Source organism: Rhipicephalus microplus, chromosome 7, assembly GCF_043290135.1.
Source record: "Rhipicephalus microplus isolate Deutch F79 chromosome 7, USDA_Rmic, whole genome shotgun sequence".
Lineage (NCBI taxonomy): Eukaryota > Metazoa > Arthropoda > Arachnida > Ixodida > Ixodidae > Rhipicephalus > Rhipicephalus microplus.
The window spans coordinates 161,407,132-161,428,960 of NC_134706.1; the positions used below are offsets into that span (position 1 = coordinate 161,407,132).

Genomic DNA, 21,829 nt, shown 5'->3' on the forward strand with positions numbered 1-21,829 from the left:
ATGCCACACACTGCTGTCTCTGTGAATGTCTGTTCATGTGCATTGCTTGACCTTCTCACCAAGGAATCACATCAGGGGTACAGTCGTCTCTCGTTAATTCAAGCTAGAAGGGACCTCTGAATTTTCTTAGATATATGAATCTGGGCTAGGTGACACTACACATTATAATTAGGCATTTATTTTATCACATTTAAACTTTTTTATGCTAACTGCACACAATGAACAAAAAGCAGAGGTGTAAGATCCACAAGTTTATTGGCCATTTACTACTGATCAGACCTTTTAAAAAAATTGTGAATTGCCAACTGCTTCTTTGCTATATGTGCCTTCAGCACAAACCTCTCTATACCAGTTGAGAATGATCATGGTTTACCGCGCGTGTGCTTCATTTAAAACATTTGTTTATTAGCAAATCCTTTTTTTTTTGAATGCCTAAGACATTTATTTGTAATATGGAGACTGTTAAGATTATATAAGCATACAAGTTTTTAAATTGTAGTGGGAAAGCAGCATATATTTTTCAGTATGGAACTGCAAAAAGTATGAATTAATCAAATGATGAATTCGAAATACGTTGAAAGTATAGAGGGCTAAACAAAAAGAAAGAATTTTGTTTGAATTAATGGAAAGTAAGAATTCAGAGAGTTTGAATTATCGCGAGTCTGCTATTTTTTTTTGCAAAGGAATTTTCCTTGAATGGTAACTCATTGGCTCTTTGAACAGGCTGTGAGAGCGTGTGGAACTGCAATTTTGAGCGGCATTGTGTGATAGCAGGGTGAAGTCAAATGCGTGTGTGTGGGCTCTTCTGTCACTGTCAGACCCCATGGTGGACTACCACGCTGAGCTGAAAAAGAAGAAGAAGGAGCGCGTAGCCAAGAACGAGTACCAACGGCTACGGAACATTGCACGCAACCACAAGGCCAAGGGTGAGTCAGGATATTGTCCACTCTGGCACGCACGCATTTCAAAACGAACTTGGATCAAAGCATGCTAGCGTGCAAGTTTGTGTAAAAGCTGGGCTTGTGCGAATAAAGGGTTCGAAGTATAATGATTTTGGTCAAATACTTTTGAATTTAATTTGAATACGAGTACATGTCAAAAGGCAAAAGAGGACGAGTTTGCTTTACCAGTGATTAGACCAGCCTGACGTTCTACCGGCCCCCAGTTACACGTTTCTGCCACATTATAACATGACAATATTATTAGGAAAAAAAATGTCTTATCCTTTTATTATATGAATCGGTATAACACAAAAGTAAAATGTGTCCTTACAGAAGCAGTTAAAGCTTTATGGTACATTGATAGAAGAGTGCTTATGGAATGTCTGTTTTGCATTTGACAGGTAAAACACCAATGATGCATTCATATTGACTCTTTGGGTTCAATCTCTATCCCGATAACATGCCCTTGTGGTCATAGAGGGGCTTTGACAGCCTGAAGAGCCCAAATGATTGTACACCAAATTGGGCCAAGTTGGCCTACTCATGACATGTTAGTTACTGAACACCAGGGTTTGATTAGAGGCAGATTCAATGCGCATGCTGTCTTCCCTGTTAGCCAACCACAATTTTTTGGGGGGCGAGCGTAAGTGGGGAATGCGGAGCAGGCACGTTGCAAAGGCTGCAGGGCTAATTTTGCTTTGAATGGATGGCATGAGTGACGGCGATTATTTCTGTAAGGTCGCCACCTGGGGAGTGTTAAAGGGGAGACACGGGTCTTGAAATGGCAAAAAATCACTAAAATGTGGATTTTTGAAAAAGTGCAGTATGGCGAAGTTCAAACACTTAATAACCTCCTGTCAAAATCTGAAAGCTGAATTCAATCGAGAAATATTAGGTTTTTTTTTTTTCATTACGGTCCGTTTTCTCTCGGTGCTAAATACCTCTATTTGAGAAATGTAGAGGCATTCTAGTATTTCTCCTTTCCTCTGGAGACTTGTATGGGTTAAAATTGGACTAATTATCATCGTTGAATTGTATAGCTCTCCTATATTTTGAGTCATAATTTTACTATTATATTGCATACGGATATTTATGAGGTGGTCAACCGAAGTGCCGTTGAAAAAGAGCAAATGGTCACTGCTATGTACTACCGCAATGTTTCATACCAGGTACGTCAAACTCTGAACGCGTGTTGTGTACTTGTTGAACAAACAGAACATTTCGATGTTCGTTCTTACATTGCCCAACGTATCCACTGAACACCGTAAAATTCACAGTATGAATGGGCGACCATAAGTGACCAAAACGTGCCTGCAACCAGCCCATGGTCATCGCAGAACCAGTGACGTTCAGTCTAGACGTCGTCTAGACGCATAGCAATTGCCTGCACCCTCCTCCCTGTATTCTGCTTCTGCGGCTCGACAAGAGGATTCTAGAAACGATGTTATAATGAAAAGCAGCGCTAGTTCTATGAAAGGAAAGAAAAAGCAACCCTTTTCAATCGAGTGCAACCTGTGAACGTAGAACGCGGCACTCGTCTGGCTTCACTTGTTGACCTGGCTGTCATTTTTTTCTTCGCAAGCGCCCTCCATACTATAGAACCTGCAAACTTCGAAGTGCAGTCAGTTTCCAGCACATGCGGATCTCTTGCAGAGGCATCGCAATTACTGTATTTACTCGATTCTACCGCGCCCTCGATTGTAACGCGCACCCGATTTCCACCGCGAAAAAAAAAAAAACGTAAGACATCGATTGCAACGCGCACCCATTTTTTCTCGCTGGCCCGCATGACCACACCACTCGAAAAAACGACTCCTTTCGGGAGCGTCTTCCATTTAAATATGAGGTACGGGCGAAGCTTGTGCCCATCTGACGTGTAACAGAGCATTGCCGTCACTGTAGTTTTACCGTGGACCGATGTCAGCACGCGAACTTGCTTCGCCCCCTTCTTCTCGACGGTTGTGGTGCCAGGCATGTCGAAGTAAAGAGGCGTCTGATCGGCATTCCCGATTTGCCCAAGCAGGTAGTAGTTGTTGCGCCGCAAGTTTAGGACGAACCTCTGAAAACTGTGAAGCTTTTCATCGTACACCTCCGCAAAGCTTTTCGCATATGCATGTTCCCCATCGGAGGGAAAAGCCTTTCCTCTTCATAAAGTTAGTTAGCCAGCACCTGCTCGCTTTAAACTGGCTCCGCATTAGACCTTTTTCTAAGACTAATTGCATAGCCCGCACTTGGAGCAGTTCTGCCGTCACGGGCCGCTGTGCTGCTCGCTGCTAAAGCACATACTCGCCGAGCAGCTCTTTAATTTGCGGAAACCGACCCTGCTGTGGTCCACTGAAGCCTTTGCGTAAAGCTTTGCTGTCGAAAATCTTCTGCTTTTGTTTCCGCCGGTCCCGCACGCACGTTTCGGGAACTCCGAACGACCGCGATGCGGCCCAATTTCCGTCCGTTTCTGCACACGCGATGACTTTTCTTTTAAAAGCGGCATCGTGGTGCACTCGAGTTTTTGGAGTCGGCCATTCCACGCCGTCGATGCTAATGCACTACTAGATGACGAACTCCTCAGCACACGTACGAAGTGCCGCACATGGGCAACACATAGGCAGAAATGGCCGACGCGCCATGCCGACGCACGTAGGGGGCGGCCATTTTAGATTTGCCGATGGCAATAGATTGGCCGTAATTTTTTTGTTCGTACTCGATTCTAACGCGCATGCGATTTATGAACTCGCTTAACCGGAAAAAAGGTGCGTGTTAGATTCGAGTAATTACGGTATAAGTGTTCTAATATGGGCGGCGCAAATCTACAGCAAAAGTCCAGGCCTCTCGTACACCTTGGCCCGACATTCCCAAATGAGTGCTGAAGTTATATAACAGCGCAAAACCATCTTTTTCTCGCCACATGCAAGCTTCGCTAACAGCGCAACAGCCTTTTCTATCATACGAAGCAGCGTCGTGGTGCCGAGCAAATAGCGGGCCATGCCCACCTCTGGAAAAACGCTCTCGGTGCGATTGGGACGGCCGAGCCAGTCGCGCGCTCGCCAACTTGGAGGACATGCTGATAGCGCCACGCAAGTATAGCAGCACAAAAACAAAGCGCGTGGCGTCCAAAATGACTCGCGCTGTGTCATGGAGCGCTTTGCGTAGAAACACGCCGCACGCTCGCCATCTCGGAGCTATTCAAAGCGCAACCACACCCACCGAGTCGACGGGGAGTCGTGCACCCGCAACGTCTGTTGCAACGTCTGTGCGCCACCATCGGACGGTGCGTTTTTATTGTTGGGTTTGCTGTTGTGAACTTAGTTGGGACACCTGCTGTGCAGGGCGCGTTTGGCCAGTACGCTAGCTACACGGCTGGTTTATCAGCATGCGCTGTAGCATTGTAACCGAGCGACTAGACAACACTTCAGCGTCGATCCATGAACATTTGTTACGGGATGAAACAAAAAGAGCTTCGGGCTATAAAAAAGATTTGTCGTGCATTTCACGGGTCAAGACAAGCAAAGTCGTCACCTAAAATTTTCGCTGTTATAACTCCAGTGACTTTTCTTGTCTTGCATAATGAACCCTCCCGTCTAAATTGGTGTCAACTTTTCTGAAAAAAAATTGGGTTTCTTACGGTAGTAAATATGATATACTATTTATGCTGTTTATACTATGCTACGATGCTATTTATGCTATTTATATGTTGCAATACCACATCAATTGGAAACAGAAACTTCGAACGCTTGTTTTTTGTTTCATGATTTTTTGAGATATCGCATAGCCTTATGGAACATTTCGATATGTTGTTATTAACTCACTTTAACAAGTTTTACACCATTGTCTTTACATTGAACAGACCTGGCCGGTGATGCTATTTATTTTTTTCTAACCTCAAATATTTTCACATTATTCACTGAATTGTGATTCTTGAGGATTGTAAATAATATGAGTCAGAAGTTTATCCGTTTATCTGGCACTTGAAATTGATTAGAAGTAATCAAATTAACATCACAGGCTAGGCCAGCTTTTTGGCAATCTTGTTACATACCTTGTTTTTGTGTTTGACAAAGTGAAGTTACCAAAAAACCGTGTAAGAAATATGCTATATCTATACATTATAAAATTAATATTTTCTGTTCTAATTTACGTATTTACAATCTACTTAGAGATTCGGATTATATAGAAAAACTGTTCAAGGCTGTTAAGTTTCATTCTGTTCAGACAACCAATAAAAATTTTTTTCCAGACCCACATCTCCCCAAAGGCATTGAAAAGTTGCACTTCTATTTGAAATGTGCTGAATGGGATTGAACAATAGAAATGACACATTAAAGGAACTAGTAATCGTGGATGTCACGTGGTGATGCATTACTTCACTTTACCAAGAACACTGAGAGGAGAAGGTGGTAGATATAAAATGAGTGTTTTTAAAGCCACCACAGTATGAGACCGTGGCTCAGTCGACAGCATGCCCGGCATCTGTTGTCACAAACCGAGAGGTCGTTGGCTCGACACCGGTTGATGGAAATTTTCCTATGTCTTCTGATCGTGTGTATTTTTTCAACGTCATTTCCGTGACATAAATTGTCTCTGAAGTCTTGGTGGACCTTGGAGAGGTTTCATGTTAAAATGGGCATATTTGTCATGACCCAACTTACTGGCACAATATTAAAATAAGGCTTGGGCAAATTGGTTCAATGGAAGTGAAAAAAGATATGTAGTGGCATAGCTTAGCTATGACAGGATATACACTGCGAGATCTACAGACAATTGAACCACAGATAGATGGGTGGATGGGTGGACGAACCACGAATAGATGAACAGATGGATGGACAAACCATAGGATGAACCATGGACGGGTGGATGGAAGAACCATTGAACGTCCATGGTTAATTTGTCCATTATACAGCTATTCGTTCATTTCGAATACATCAAAGTTTTCAACAATTTAACTCGAATCGAAAGCAATTTGAACACAGTGATATTCGTTCGAACATTCCAAGCATTGGAATATTCGCACAATCCTAATGAAAGCATATTAGTTTAATGAGGTGGCATTACCCGAAGCAGGAAGGTTGGAAAGCCCTTGTTATAGTTAGCGATGAGCCCAAGATTATTGCACAGATGTTGGCAGCACTATTCCACTGTAATGAAGGAGGGCAGCACTGCTGTACTACAGTGAGTGAGTAAAAACTTTATTGAACATGTCCGGCGTCATTGAGCGAGGTGGGGCTACAAGCACCCTGGCCTAGGTGACGGCCTCGAGTCCTTGGACCTGGGCGGCATCCTGGGCTTGCTGGACGGCCCACAGTTGATCGGCAAGGTCGTGGCTGAGCAGAGCCGCCTCCCATCGCGCCTCGCGGTTCGAGACTGCCATGTCTACCGGGTTCGTAGGGGACTGCTGCGCGTTACCGGTACACTTCCACAGCATGTGCTGCAGCGTCGCTCTGGCTCCGCACGCCTTACACGCGTCGGACGTATAAATGTCTGGGTAGCAGAGGCGAAGGATCACCGGATTCGGGTACGTGTGTGTCTGTAGTTGTCTCCAGGCAACCTGCTGTTTCTTGTTTAGTTTGGCGTGGGGTGGTGGATATTTGTGTCTGTTCAGTCTGTAGTGTTGCGTGATGTCTCTGAAAGTGGTCATGCGATCCCCCCACGTCCATTCCCGCATCGCTGTCGAAGTGTGCGAGACATCGGGACTGTCGGCAGGCGTCGCAGCTCGGCGTGTAAGTCCTCGAGCCGCGGCGTGGGCAGTCGCGTTGCCCGCAAGCGGAGGGTCCGTGTGGGCGGGGGTCCATACGAGGAAACTGTCGTTTTTGCGGCAGATGTTGCGTTCGTGAATTTTGCGAGCCGCTTCGCGGGAGATCCGGCCGCTGGCGTAGTTGCGTATCGCCGCCTGCGAGTCGCCTATTATCACCTCGGCGTCCGCGGTGGCTATCGCGAGGGCTATGGCAGCTTCTTCGGCCGCCTCCGTCTCTTCCGTGCCTATCGTCGCACTCGTGACGCAAGTTCCTACATGATCCGTGATCGCGACCGCGAAGCCGCGGTGGCAGTCGTAACGGGTCGCGTCCACGTAAACTGTGTCTTTGCTGTTGCCGAATTTCTTTTAAAGGTCTTGGGCGCGCCTGTTGCGCCGACCGATGTGATGTGTCGGGTGCATGTTCTTAGGCAACGGCAGAACGACGATGCGCTTGCGAATACGTCTGGGTATCCCGACCTTTTCGCCGCGCTGCGTATGGTAGTTGATACTCAGTGTCTCGAGGATGTGTCGACCAGTTGTGGTCTTCGCCAGACGTTTGTACTGGGCGATGTTGTGTGCTTCGATTATCTCATCTAGAGTGTTGTGCAACCCCAGCTCGAGAAATTTTTCCGTGCTGGTATTGGCCGGTAATCCGATTGCGCGTTGTACGCCTTGCGGATGAGACAATCTAGTTTGGTGCGTTCAGTCGCTTGCCACTTGAGGTAGGAGGCGACGTACGTTATATGGTTCATAACGAAAGCATGTACCAGGCGAATGGTATTGCTTTCCTTCATTCCGCTATGCCGATTTGTTATTCGTTTCATCAACCGGATTGTTTCATTGACCGCGCCCTCTAGTCTGCGAACGGTTTCGCCGTTGTGGCCGTTGGCGGACAGGCGCAAGCCCAGTACCCTAATGGTGTTAACTTGTGGGATGACAGCGCCGTCTGATGTGCGTACATTAATTTCTCTATATGCGCACTCGAATGCGGAATCGGCGTTCTTGGGTTTACGGCCCCTGCGCGAGGGTCTATAGAGCAGGAGCTCATTTAGCGGCGGAACATTCGAGGCCAGTGTCGCGAAGGTAGTCCTGCACCACGTCGTCGGCTTCCTGCAGCGTTTGCTCTACGTGGCCGTCATTTCCCTCGGCAACCCACAGGGTGATATCATCGGCGTACAAGCTATAGTAAAGGCCTTCTATCTCAGCGAGTTTTCGTGGTAATCCGACAAGCACGAGGTTAAAGAGCATGGGCGAGATTACGGAGCCCTGCGGCGTGCCCGTACAACCCATGTATATGTCCTGCGATTCTAGTCCGCCGATCGCTAATCGGGCCCGGCGGCCCGTAAGAAAATCTTGTACTAAGTGGTACGTTCTCTCGCCCAGTCTCAACGCTCGTATACTTTCAAGTATCGCAGCATGGCTAATGTTGTCGAACGCCTTTTTGAGGTCGAGCCCGAGTATCGCTTTGGTGGATCGTGTGGGATTGTCTACGATATCGTGCTTGAGTTGAAGCATAACGTCCTGCGTGGAAAGGTTACGACGGAACCCCAGCATCGTGTGTGGGAGCATGTTTCGGTCCTCGAGGTAGTTGGTAAGGCGAGCGAGAACCACATGTTCCATGACCTTACCAACGCAGGACGTCAGGGATATCGGTTGAAGGTTGTCAATCTGTACTCGTTTGCCCGGTTTGGGGATAATAATTATGCGCGTCGTTTTCCACGAGTTCGGTATAGCGCCCGCATTCCAGCACTCGTTCATGTAAGCCGTCAGTTGTTCTATCGACTCATCGTCCAAGTTACGTAGCGCTTTGTTGGTTATCCCGTCCGGGCCTGGCGCCGACTTTGTGTTGAGCCTGTGCAGCACCGCCCTCACCTCTGCAACGCTGAAGTCCTCGTCTAGCTCTGCGTTACCCTCACCCTCCCAGGTGTATGCCGAGTGCGCGAGGGGGCTACGTGACTGAAAGTAACGGCTTCGCACGTCATCTAGAAAGTCCGCGTGGGTGCCTTTGTAGTCGTGCAGCAACTTGTTAAGCTTATGTGCGTGCGATGTTTTCGTCTCCTCCGGATCCAAGAAATGCCGGAGGAGATGCCACGTCTTGGCCCGTCCCAGCTGGTTCTCCATCCCATTGCAGATCTCTTCCCATTGCGTTTTGCATACCCGTAATGCGTGCTCTTCCATGTCCCTGCTTAGCCGTGCTATGCGTCTGCGCAGCGTTCGATTGTGGCGTTGACGCTTCCACCTGTCTTGCAGGCTGCGCTTGGCTTCCCACATGTGTAGGAGTTTACTGTCTACCACTTCGAGCTGTGCTTCTGGCGGAACCTCCCGCGTCGCCGTTTCTAAATCCCCCTTGAGCGTCGCAGTCCAGCTATCTATATCCTCAATAGCCGCACTGCCACGATTCTGCTCTTTCCGGACTTTGCGAAACGTGTCCCAATCCACCAGCCGGTGGTTCTTGCCCTTGGTACCTTCTCGATGAACGCGGTGGTGAGCTTCAGCGTCGACCTGGATCTCGATCACTGAGTGATCGCTACCCAGGTCCTCCTGTGTATTGTGCCATCGCGCGCTAGCAACGTTCTTGGTAAATGTGAGGTCAGGTGAGGTGTCTGCACATACGCTGTTGCCCCTGCGCATAGGCGCGGAAGGGTCTGCGATGAGCTCGAGGCCCTCATTCTGCGCATCGTCCCAAAGGCGCTTACCTTTTGGCGTTTCGTAGCCGTACCCCCACGCCGCGTGGGGCGCGTTGAAGTCGCCCGCGATGAGCAAGGGCCCGTCGGCAGCTGCCTCGCGCGCCTCTCGCAGTAACGTGCTAAAGCGGTGTCTGGCTTTGGGTCTGCTATACACGTTCAGCACAAACAGGCCGGGGCCGCGCCCTTTCGTCGGGATGAGCTCTATGAGTACATGCGGTATGCTAACGTTCATAAGTTCGCGTTGCGCCACGGTGAGGTTGCGTCGCACCAGCGTTGCAGCGGCCGGTGGGGCTCCTGCGGTCACAGCTTCGTCTATAGATTTGTACCCCGCCAGCTTGACCGGGTCATTAGTTTCCTGCAATAGTATTACGTCCGGTCGTTGTCGGCTACGTAAGAATTGTTGGAGAAGCGCCCGTTTCCTCCTGTACCCCCTGCAGTTCCACTGCCAGATAGTGAACGTGTTCCCTGTGTTATGCTGTTGTGGGCGTTGTGTTTGTGTGGTTTCGTGTCGAGCCATGGTGACTGTACGTGTTATGGTTTGCCGTCCGGCTGATCCTGCGCCTCTTCGTCGGGTAACGGCCTAAAGTACGGTTTCCCAGTCGTTCGTACTGGGCGACCCACTGCGCCCGGAAGTCGCATTTCGATATTGTCTATGCGCGTTTGCAGCGTCGCGACCATTTTTGTGAGCTGAGATGTTGCAATGCTCAACTGTTCGGTTTGTGCGGTTTGCTGAGCAATTGCGTTGTTAAGTTGCGCGGTTTGCTGCTCGTGTTGGGTCATCATCGCGTCTACCTTGTCGTCGAGTCTATCGACTCAATCGCGGAGTTTCTCCTCGCGTTTCTGCGATTTCACGTCGAATTGTTCCGGGTCAAGTGCCTTACGTTTGGTGGGTGCGGGGTGCGCGTCTTGAGCCTCCATGACTTCCTCCACACTCTCGGCTGTACTAGCAGCCGCGTCGGCTGCGACGGGTTTAATTGGAGGAGGAGGAGGAAAGGGAACTGTCGGGGACTCCCCCTTCAACGTGGCAATTTCGTTTGTTAACCTTGTATTTTCCTGCTGTAGTTTTTGGATTATTGATTCGAATTGATCCAATCGTTTCTGCACTAGACTTTCTGGGTCGCTGTTGCGTTTGTAAGCAGAGCTGCCGCGTCTGTCTACATCTGGGTTTCTATCAATGGCAGTCTCGGTTCGCGTTAGCAGTGCGCTGGGCGCGCGTCCGGGGGCGACGTCCACCCACCTCAATTTATGGGGGTCAACCTCTCCTCCGCCTTTGGCTGCAGCTGTGTGGTTGGCTCGGGCCGTCGATTCGCTGCGAGGCTTCGCTGAACGGGGTCTGGAGACGCTGCGAGAGCGGGCTCGAGAACGAGTACGGGAGCGAGTGCGGCTCCGCGCGCGGGTCTCCCTCGAGGCTGACCTACTGTTGCCGCGACGTCGTCTCGGTGCGTGGCGTCGTCCGTAGCCCTCCTCCCCGTCGTTGACGGTGCTGCTACTGCTGTAGGCGGCCTCAGCCTCCTCGTGCATTCTGCGTTCCCACTGTCGGCGCTTGACTAGGTAGATTGTCTTGTACTTAGCTTTGCACTTGCGTTCTCCGGTGAGGTGACCCTTTCCGCACAGTTGGCACACCGGCTCGCACCGATGATCGTCGGGCGGGTTGCCGCATCCGCACCCACAGCACTTCTTGTCGTTCGGGTTGGGGCACACGTCGGCCCTGTGTCCCAGACGACCACACTCGTAGCACATATCGATATGTTTCTTGTAAAGAGTGCACCATATTCCCACCATCCCGCCGTAGTTCACGTAACGAGGCACGTAGTAGCCGTCGAAAAGGATTATCACGTTGGTCGTGTTTCCCATGCGCTTGGCATGCAGGACGTTCGGGTTGCGGTAATTAACCAGACTTCTCACGACGTCCGCTGACTTTTCGTCTAGCGATATGCCCCTGATGAGGCCTTTGGACGTGTTCTCCGGAGCCGCTCTGTAGGCACTCGCTTCGAACTCGTGGTCGCCAATTCGCAGCTTGCAAATGCCTCCATATCGTCTAGCGCGATCTTCTGACGGCGTGCTTACCGCAATAACGTTTTGTCGCTCATTGAGACAGACGCTGTCCTCCTCGGCTACCTCGCGCCCCACCCCTGCAGCGTTGCGTATGCAGCAGTGGACGCGGTCCTTCTGGTGGTGGGATACGTTGAAGCCATCCCGGGGTCGCACGATGATCTTGTAGTCATCCGTCGGCAGGTTGGGCATTCGGCTCGTCATGGTGATCTTCCGCACGTACTGGGTCGCTTTCTGTATAAACGCCACCTTCTCGGTAGACGCTGGCGTTGCTTGCTGGTTCTTCGCCGGGTCGGCGTCTCCACCCGCCTTCTTGGTGTTTCGTTTGATCTCGCACCATCCCTGCTCTTTTCCGAACTCCGTCGGCGATATCTCCTCCCCTTCGACTTGCACGAATTCCATTTCGGGCGCCGGCGCAGCGGATGGGGCACCCGCTTGCTCTGACGACTTGTCAGGCCTACCGTGCCTTCCTTGTCTACTGGCTTGACTGTCGTGCCAGCGTGTTGGTAGGGGCAATCTTCGAAAAGTGACCGAAACACGGGCTCACCTGCACAAATGGTATCGGGAGAGACCACAGGACTTTCGCAGTCACTTGGGAATGCTCTGAACTGAATGGCTGGAAAGAAATCGCCGAAAACCATAGAAAATCTGCGGAGCCGACGCGACGCGCGTCCGCACACCGTGGCCCCCTAGCGGCCAAATCTGCTGTACTACAAACTTTTTTTTTAACACGAAAGTGCCCTATGTGGAGGTTCACCACAGTTCCGCTGACGTACTTCCATCATGGAAGTGACGTTGAAAAACATATAGTACTAAGAGATTGCATAGAAAAAACTTGAAGGCAAGCTTGTGTCGTGTGGAATCGAACCAGCAACTTCCTGTTTGTCAGTGCATGGACCACTACGCCACAGAGTGTACACTGTTTGACAGGCCAATGGTAAGTCATTTCTATACACCATAAACCATTTGGCAGTCCCCAGAGCTTCGGAAATTTAGCGTGTTTTCGTTATCAGTAGCGAGATGCTGTGACAGGCTTGTACTGGGTAGAGTAACTGTATACGCTACCTTTAGGTAGCAGAGTAGCATATTTGTTTTTCAATACCACTAGCAACCATGCACCGGGGAGAAGCTGGTGCACAGGCCGCTCCGCCGAGAGCAGTCTTCGTCTACCTGGAATCGATCAAGTGATTGTCATGCACTCTGTAGCTCATTAGCTACGGAAGGAGTTATCTCCTTAAGCTTCAACAGCTAACTATTTGCGTGTATTGGACACCATTTTCGAAAAACATGCTGAAATAAGCAATGTCGTAAGCGTAGTGGGGCACACTTTGAATCTCTGATGTTTTGTGTTTTGCGAGTTGTTGCTTCTCTTCTATATTAGCTGACGCCCCTTGACCGTGCGGCACTGGTGATGCATGTTATTCGGCACTACGCTACTACTTTGCGCTTTGCGTCAAGGGACAGAGTAAAAAATGCTCTTGAAACAGTCCTGAAAGCAGGTGTTTATTCTTTCTCCGCCGCCCCGCCGCGGTGGTCTAGTGGCTGAGGTACTCGGATGCTGACCCGCAGGTTGCGAGCTCAAATCCCGGCTGCGGCGGCTGCATTTCCGATGGAGGCGGAAATGCTTTAGGCCCGTGTGCTCAGATTTGGGTGCACGTTAAGGAACCCCAGGTGGTCGAAATTTCCGGAGCCCTCCACTACGGCGTCTCTCATAATCATATGGTGGTTTTGGGACTCATCAATCAATTCTTTCTTCGCTGGTCATTGACATGCAGGCATTTTGACTGGCGATCGACGGCCCGCTTTGTCGATCGGCGACAGTCTTAAGCAAGTCGCCTGCAGAAAAAGAGTGCGGCTTTGCTGTGTAACTATTGTTGCTAATTAGGCAAGATGGCGGATCTATGCGCTACTCTGAGCCCATAGAGAACATATACATTTACTCCAGCATTGGGTGGGCTCTCCAGGTCGTCGTCTCTAGGTCTCTAGGAAGTGCCGTCTCCTCTGAGCCTGGTCTTTCCTGCGGGCGCGCTTATCAAACTCGCAAATCGGGAGAGGACAAAGGCCACTTCTCACACTGACACACGATGCAGGAAGATTTGTAACAGTAGTTCGCACTTCTTCTGTGTATTTTGTGGACTCGATTCGTATGTCTTTTTTTCTGTTTAAGCAGCGCGCTTTAGGTGCTGAGCTGTGGCAGTTGTTAGTCCACGCTCGTCCTGTGTGTGCTAATTTCGTGCGTGTTTTCTTCGTGAGCTTTGCGTTGCAAGTTTCGAGCTGCTTGGCATTCCTAGCCTGACTTTGCAATTTATTGCTGTTGCTGAAACAATGCACAATAAGTGCTTGACTACCTTTGTAAAGAAACGTTTCACTTTTGTGTCATTCCAATTCCTACATAGTATGATCAGCCAGGTTTTTTTTTTAGATGATGTATGTTGCTTTCGTCACTGCCCAAGCTACCCCTCCCGTTAGCTCAGCTTTCCAATGGGCCATTGATGCCTATAGAAGCAGATGCATGAGTGATGCCTCAGGAGTACACTCCATGCGATTTCTTTAAAGAAGCCACATTTGAAGTAGCCTCTTACACTCAATCCTCATTATAACAAAGTTGCATCTGACTCATAAATAAGTGCGTTATATCTGAAAATTCAATGTGAAGATATATTTCTAACACTATCTATGGCAAGAATCATTTTCACTTACTTCATTATACCCAATTCTTCTTTTTACAGTATAGGCAGCTTATAATGTGAGACATGAATATCCACAGTATAAGCGGTACTGCACAATAACCTAAGCAATTTTTTTCAAGGGCCGCAGTTGCGCTAAACGTATTAAGCATGCAGCCGCGGGTGTCCGATAAATCTAAGCGTGCGATGTGTGGTGCTTACAGCCATTCCAATTTCTGAATGTTAAAAAGAAAAAAAATTGCGCTCCAGGCACCGCATTTCCAATGACATGAATGCGAAAGAGGCAGGGGGAGGGGGGGTCTAGCAAAAAGAAAGCTGCATCATTGAAATTCTCCAACTATTTCTCAAACCGCCTCGAGTACGTGCATTACACAGAAAACTATATTGAATCACGTTTAAAATATTACATGCTGAAAGATGCCAATCGTTCGATTTCACAGACGCACACTTGATTTCAAAATGTTTCAATCAAATTGCGAACAATCATTCAAGAGCTGCTCGAGCCACCCTTGTTATCATTAACGATATGTATCCCTTCCCGTCAAGTGCAGCCATCGTAAAAAATTGTGTTGATTCTGTACTAAACCGCAACTTAGATTGAGCGTGACCACTACAGAAATGCAACCAATGTTAATTAGGCGTAGCCTGCCATTTGGTATGCTGTTGCTGGAAGTTTGTCCAAGAGATGAAGATCAGGTGCTGAAAAGATCGCAAATGAAAATATCGCAAATAAATATTGTATCAAGAACAGCGTGTGTGATACAAAGTTTGTGTTCTCGACTAGGAGATCAACAACAAAAACCTGCCAAGCTTATGTAAGACTCCGTACTGGCAGCAAAGGAGAAACCTTGCCTGATAATGCCGTAAAAGTTTTGAAATTTATGGACCAAGTAGCTAACGTCATATCTGTAGCAAGCTTGATAAAGACCACGCTTTTCCTACACGAAACCCTTAAGTGCCGTTGATAAGGGTGGGATCGCACGTGCCGTGTTGAGCCGCACGCATACGACAGCAAGCGTCCGCAGCCACGCTAGTGACCCAGTACACTGTATCCGTGTCGGCGCCGGTGCAAAAGCTTCAACCGCCCTCCTCCCACTCGGGGAGTGTGCGCAGCGTGCCGCAGTCTTTTCTTTTGTCCGCCCTCCGCCATTCATTTGTTCACTCCGCGTCTTCTCCTCCTCCGTAACCACCTCGTCGCTTATTCCCCTGTGGCACACTCGGCGTGCTTTCTTCCAGGTGCACATTCGCTACTGGGCTTGTCACGGTTTTCCAGCAACCGCATTATACTTACCGGTCTTTTATCTAGGAAGACCACACAATAAGCGGTATGTGTATACATGGGGTTCTATGGAAGGGTAAACGGGTGTTGACAAAGATCGATTGTAACCTGTTCTGCACTATAACCGGTTATGTTATAAGTGGTCTACACTGTATCTGTCTTCGTTATATCGAGATTTTGAGTGTATACATGGTTCCACTGCCTACGAACAGTATTGGTCAGTTTCAAGGCATTTGGAAAAAATCGGTTATCGGCTGCTTACTCTCATCATATTAGCTCATTGCAAGTATGCCTCGTGCCTGGATGTCTTACACGAAACTTAGCACTCACCTGGTTCTGCCGTTCAAAATTTGCATTGAACAGAACTATGGATCTATGTGACTAAGCTTAGAAAGTAAGGTTCCTGATACAATTCACTTTTGTGGTCACGTCAGTGCGTTGTCTTAAAGGTAAAGGTCGAACCAATGGCAGCGCTCGTTCCATCTTCTCTTGGTTTCCCATCTTTACTGCATGCTACTTTTGTTTTAAGAGCGCTTGTGTTATCCCAATGTTTACTTGTTTTGCTACTTGCTAATGAGGCCCTGTATATGTGCACAAGTTGCATATTTGTTCCTTTTTTTCAATCTTGTTATAGTGTCACAGTAGCATGTTACACACTTGCGCCTTCTTTTTCACAATTCAGTGCCCAAGAACCTGTTTCTGCCTACGGAAAACCTCAACAAAGATGAGGTGAGTGTCTTACTTATTCACTTAGTGTTGCAATGTTGGTATGGCCTCGTTAGGTTAAAGGTGTCGTGAAAGTAAAATGAAGCTGCCCGGTTGTAATGTGTGCTGCTTCAATAAGCATCAGGCATGCTGATTCTTAAATATTTCAGCTTAATATTCAGCCTATGGTTAATAACGCCTATTTGGAATCGTAAAGTTTTGCAATCCTAAAATCACAATGTGTCACCGCTAGGCACTAGTAAGGTGATGTCATCTTCAGACATCTGAAATCGTAAATGTATGGTCAACCTTTGTATGCTTTAAAATAACAATTTTATAAGAGAGCTGGAAAGTAATAAGATTGTAAAAATTTTATAGCTCATAGTAGCGCCATAAGTTTGAATGTTGCCTGTGTTCTTAGCGCCAGTGGAGGAATATGAGCGGTGTCAGAAGGGCAGTAACACTGATAGTTCCGTTCATAGTTGAAAACGACACAAGATCACGAGACACAAATTAAGAATACACAACAGCGCGTGGCTGCACCAGTTTCTAGAACTTTCCAACAGATGGCGTGCTTGTCTGGTGTTTTTCGTTCAAGGCCATACATGTCGGTGCACGCAAAAGGCTTGTTTGTTTGTGTATAGCAAAGGAATCATCTTCGTGTCCATTATATTCAGATGGTCGACTTGGTTTGTGCATGTGGCATATTCACCGCACCACAGCTAAGACAGTATAATGCTTCGAACCTTGGTTAATCATAGCTCAGCAGGCCTCATTGTGTCACCATGTTTTGTCGATGACAGAGGCTTTTGATTGGATGACTTCAAGTGATGTGTACTGTAGAATTGAAACAAATGCGGGTGTGAGAATCGAAGTTGCGCTTTAATAGCTGTTAGGTGAACCCTGATGATGAAAGGAGTCGACGTCGACCCGGTACACGCGTAGTTGAAAATTTTCAGAAAACTTTTTACGGTTCATTTTAGTTGTGAATAAAGGAGTCCACCATGATGGTGTAGGGGTTATGGTGCTGAACCTTTGATGGTTTAATCTGATGGTTTAATCTCGTGTGCGGTGGTTGCATTTCGGTGTACGTGAAATGCTAAAGGCCCGTGTGCTGTGCACTGTTAGTGCAAGTTAAGGAACATTAGGTGGTCAAAACTTCCGGAGCCTTCTACTGTGGCATTTCTCATAATTATATTGCAGTTTTGGGATGTAAAACATCAACAAAAAGTCACAGTGTCACCGCAAGGGCGGGCAGTGAATGCGACAGCAATAATGCGGAATATTACGCTGAAAAACGCAAGCAGATTGGAACATGCAGTCGCTGCTCATGCACAAATGATGCACGAAAATAACACGCAGGGCGAGAGTGAACTAACGTTTACCGCACGACACTTAACATGCTGCTTAAACAAAAACAATGCACGAAACGAGGGAATTCATCGGAAAGGTCAGTGGAATAGAGCCCTACAAAACATCACTCACGAAAAATTATCCAGCGAAGTTGTTTATTTGATCAAAGATGAAGAACTCATGTTTGGCAACTTTGTGACACTTTCTGCACAAGGTGTCACGTACTGGCAAATCAAATAAACCAGCGAATTGTAAAAACACGAATACCACAGAAATGCAGTGGAATAGAAGCATGAAAAAAATTAAAGAATGATACACAGATCAACCGATGTTCCACTGTAGATCATATTCATACACAGAACCCATTCATTTACTTGGTTTCGGTAGACTAAAAAAAGAAATTTGACTCGATAGAGATATGAGCAGTCCTATAAAAATTGTGTTGTCAAGCAGTAAGTGCATAATGCTTACATGAATACTCTAGCCAACATCTGAAGGAAGTCAACAGTAAAGCAGAAAATTTTCATTCGTGAAATGAATCTGGCAAGGAGACAAAATCTGAGCAATTTTTACAGCATGCTTAGCAGAAGTATTTGAGCCACCATGTTGAAATCACATGTACAGATGAGTGCAAACAATTGTCCCAGTTATACTGCGCTGCATATGCTCTTTTCGCAAACGGGGCCTGTGCAGCAAGCAAAGTGACCTTTGTGGGCCCGGCAACTAATGCAATCGTTCCAGTAAAATCCCAAGGCACATGAATTACCCCACCGAAGGATAAGCGCGCTACACAATGATTTAACCCCTCGCCCCCATCCGCGGGGCAAAGTACGCGTGGGAGATAAGCACGCTTCAGTGCATCGCGACGAGCTAGGCACCGAGCGCGGGTGGGTTTTTTCTTTTCTGAATTTTCATATATATATACGTACGTATACATATACGATGAATTATGGTAGCGGCAACGAGGAAAAAACAGCCGAGACTGTCTATATAATTGCTATTTCAATAAAAAATATTACTGTGACTAAACGATTCTGGGCAGTGCAGCTGACTATAGTGAGTTTTAGTGCTGTGTATGTGGTGTAAGAACACTGGGTTTCACACATTGTACATGAGCAGAAGTTCTGTGCACATGTTTTATGCAAAACACAGCTCTATTAAATATGCAACACCTTTACGTACGTGATGGACTCTGTAGATAAACTTTCTACTGGAAAAGAATTGTATTAGCATCATCTTTAATTACCTCCACGTATCTTGATGGCCTACACTATCCATCAGTTAGCCATGGGGGTGTTATGCAAGTAAATCTTGGAGACTTCCAAGTGCCGGCTTAACCCTATTGTTACCACGCCTATTCAAGTAGATCGCCGGTGATCAACGAACTGTATCGTCGATTTCGGAAAGTTGAATACTTTCTTGAGCACCTAGCACTTTCTAGTAGTTAATCAAGCCACTCAACTTTCAGAACCAATTTGAATGAGCCTGTTTTAGCAAAGTAGTGATTTTTGACAGAGCTTTGAGCCAACCGATATGCATGTGTTGTTGAGAAAGTGCACTTGGCTGGTGAACTTGACAGAAGTGCGTTCCCCCCTTAGTTATGCTACAGTAACATCAAAGTTCTGTAATTAAAGAAAACCTTTGCAAGTCAAATATCAAATTAAGGTGTCAGCTTTCCAATGCGAGTGTTGAGCAGTAATAATTGCCAGAAATTTATGCCAGCTATTTAATAGAGCTGTTACTAGAAGTGAGGGAAAATTTATTCTACAAAAATATTTTCAAAGGTCTACCACATGTCTAAAGTGTGTAGGTGGCCGTATCAGCCAGTTTCCAGCAGCCTTGGTTTTGCTTATATTGTTATGTCAGACACAGGGCCGCAACTGGTGTCACTAGTTGCTTCTATGGCGTTGTCGTCAAGCGCGCATGGGAGCGCACCTGCGCTACAAAAAACACGCGCCGCTCAAAACTGTCTTGCAACTCCATCTGAATTGAGTGAAGACGAGCTTAAAGTTTGAGGATGACAGCACCTAAGCTTCAAGTTGTATGGCGATGATGTTTTGTGTCAGCCTGAGACATCCACAGCTGTTCATGGGTTTGTTTTGTTCATGGCGTCAAGTTGTCTCCTACGCCACAAGTGCATAGCTGCTGACCTTTGTGCACAACCTTGTAACTACTCTGGTTACGTGCGAGGTCCCCCACGTTGCTGGTGTGCGGAGTGCTGGTGCGGGCTGCAGAGCTTCTAACAACAAGGCCACCGGAGCACATTTTGTCCTTGACTACGGAGCAGCATGAAACGTTTTAGAACTGCACGCGACGTTGCTCTTTCTTTAATATGATGCACAAAAATGCAAAGAAATATGCTTAGATGCATATATGTATATAGGAACGCCAACCTGCGCAGAGTGATGGGGCTCATAGGAAAGGGGTGACGCTCGACGAAATAGTGAAGTTCGTTGGGCATCTGATTTATAGAGGGATTACAGTATAATCTCGATGATAGTACTATTGCTGTTTATGCGAATTTTGCGATTATATGGACTTGAAGGTTGTTTTGGATGGATTACATTATGCTATAAAATATGCTGTGATTCGGTGCTATATGAATGGTTTTCCAAGTCATTGCTAATGATATAAATTTGCGATTGACCGCTGCATGGAAGCGGCGCAACATGGCTTGTTTGTGGGAGGAGGACCCGTTCACTCTTGGCCTCAAAGAGAGTGAATGTGGCAAAACTTGGCATAATTTTTCTCGCTTTAGTGGCTGGGAAAACACACTGCGAGGCCGATGTGAAAAAATTGGGCTGGGACCAATTTTCCGGTGATAGCAAATAGCTTTTGGTTTTAGTTACACCAGCTGCTCTAGCTCTCATACCAGGTAGTGCAAACAACCAGCCACAAATTAAACATGATAGCAAAAGCGTTGGCGGTAGATCGCGTAGGCCCTATTGCAAATTACTCGTGCAACACATCAAAACTCTTGGCCTTCACGAGGACGAGCTGATAGAGAGCCTGCTTTGAATTACGATCTCTGAAAGCACTGAAAGTAGAAGGTGCAGCTGCAAGGAATCGGCATGTCATACGCTTTTGCACTGCCAGTTGAATCGGTCACTGCCGCTGTGTCCGCTCGTGCTGTTTCTGTTAGCATATCTTCCTAGACGTTTGTAAAAGTGTAAACTGTTTATTTTCAGTGCTTTGAGTGCATAATTAGAACTCGGTACAAACTTTAATGCTCAGGAAACGGACAAATGGTATGAATTCTCAAGCGGCGATGTCAGCAGTGACGGTAGCATGTACAAGGGAAAGAACGAATGTGAACGTTTTCGGCGAGCGTGGACATGGTTTTCCGGCCACTCTGGTGTTCTTGCTTGCATTCCCCAGTGTGAATTCTCTTGAACTGGTTTTTTTTCTTGTCAACTTTGGGGCGCGGTTCTCTGGCTTCTAAAGCATAGTGAATGAAGTGAGTGAACTTCCGATGAGTTTGGCCGCTTTCGCTCTTATCGATGTTAAGTGTGAAGGCACCGCACCAGCAACATGAGCGAAAAAACGTGGCACTTTATAGAGAGGACGGTGAAGGCAGGAAAGTTCAAAGTTACGTCATCAAATTCAGCAAAAAGTAGTAGCCAATTGCCAATAAAGTTGTTAATCTTCATTATCAGTTTTAATTCGTCTTTGATTCGTACGAACTCCGAATGATACGAATATTTTGGGTGCTCCCTTCATTTTGTGTCATCTAGATTCTACTGTATTCACATCACGGACATTCATCTATACTGGAACACCTGCAGGTTCTTATCACACACACAAAAAAAATTACTGAGAAAAGTTACGAGTTCACTTGTTTCTCCCGAAAAATCAATCAGTGCTTCGCCGCATTGCACGAGCAATTAAGCAGCACCTCGGTCCGATTTTCTTTGGCTATGTGGATAGAAACATATTGTACTAACTTTTTTTAATTTTAATAGTGTTTCTGAGTCATTTCCCTTCAAAATGTACATTCTGAATTTTCTTTGTATTGAATATTTTTGCATATAAAGTGTTTTTCACTGTTTACACGTTGGCAACCAAAAATTTCACACTTTTGACATTTTATTCATTTCCAAATATTTTTGTTGCTCCACAACATACATTTTTCAGAAAAAGCATTTCATTGTGAAAAGTTTGGTGTGCTGCAATGTATGCTGGAGTACTTTTCAGACTGACATAAACTATTTTCCCGAAAAATATTAAAGTTAACCATTTTTGCACGGTAACGGAGGAGTTAAAAGTAACTCACATGGATCTTTTTTTCTTATTTTCTCCTATGTCATGAAACTTAGTGCGAATAGCATGCTACGAGATGCAAAGATTTATGCATGGTATTTCATTGAAAGATAGTGTTTGTTTTCTGCATCCTACATAGC

General features: G+C 46.8%; 1 protein-coding gene across 1 annotated transcript in view; it reads left to right on the forward strand.

Annotated features, from left to right (window-relative positions):
- LOC119180430 (ribosome biogenesis regulatory protein homolog) overlaps positions 1-21,829 on the forward strand; it is a 74,478-nt gene that overhangs the window by 36,392 nt on the left and 16,257 nt on the right. The window contains exons 7-8 of the mRNA XM_037431626.2: positions 819-926; positions 16,054-16,100. Of these exons, the coding sequence (XP_037287523.2) occupies positions 819-926; positions 16,054-16,100 (155 nt within the window). The remainder of the gene's footprint in view (positions 1-818; positions 927-16,053; positions 16,101-21,829) is intronic.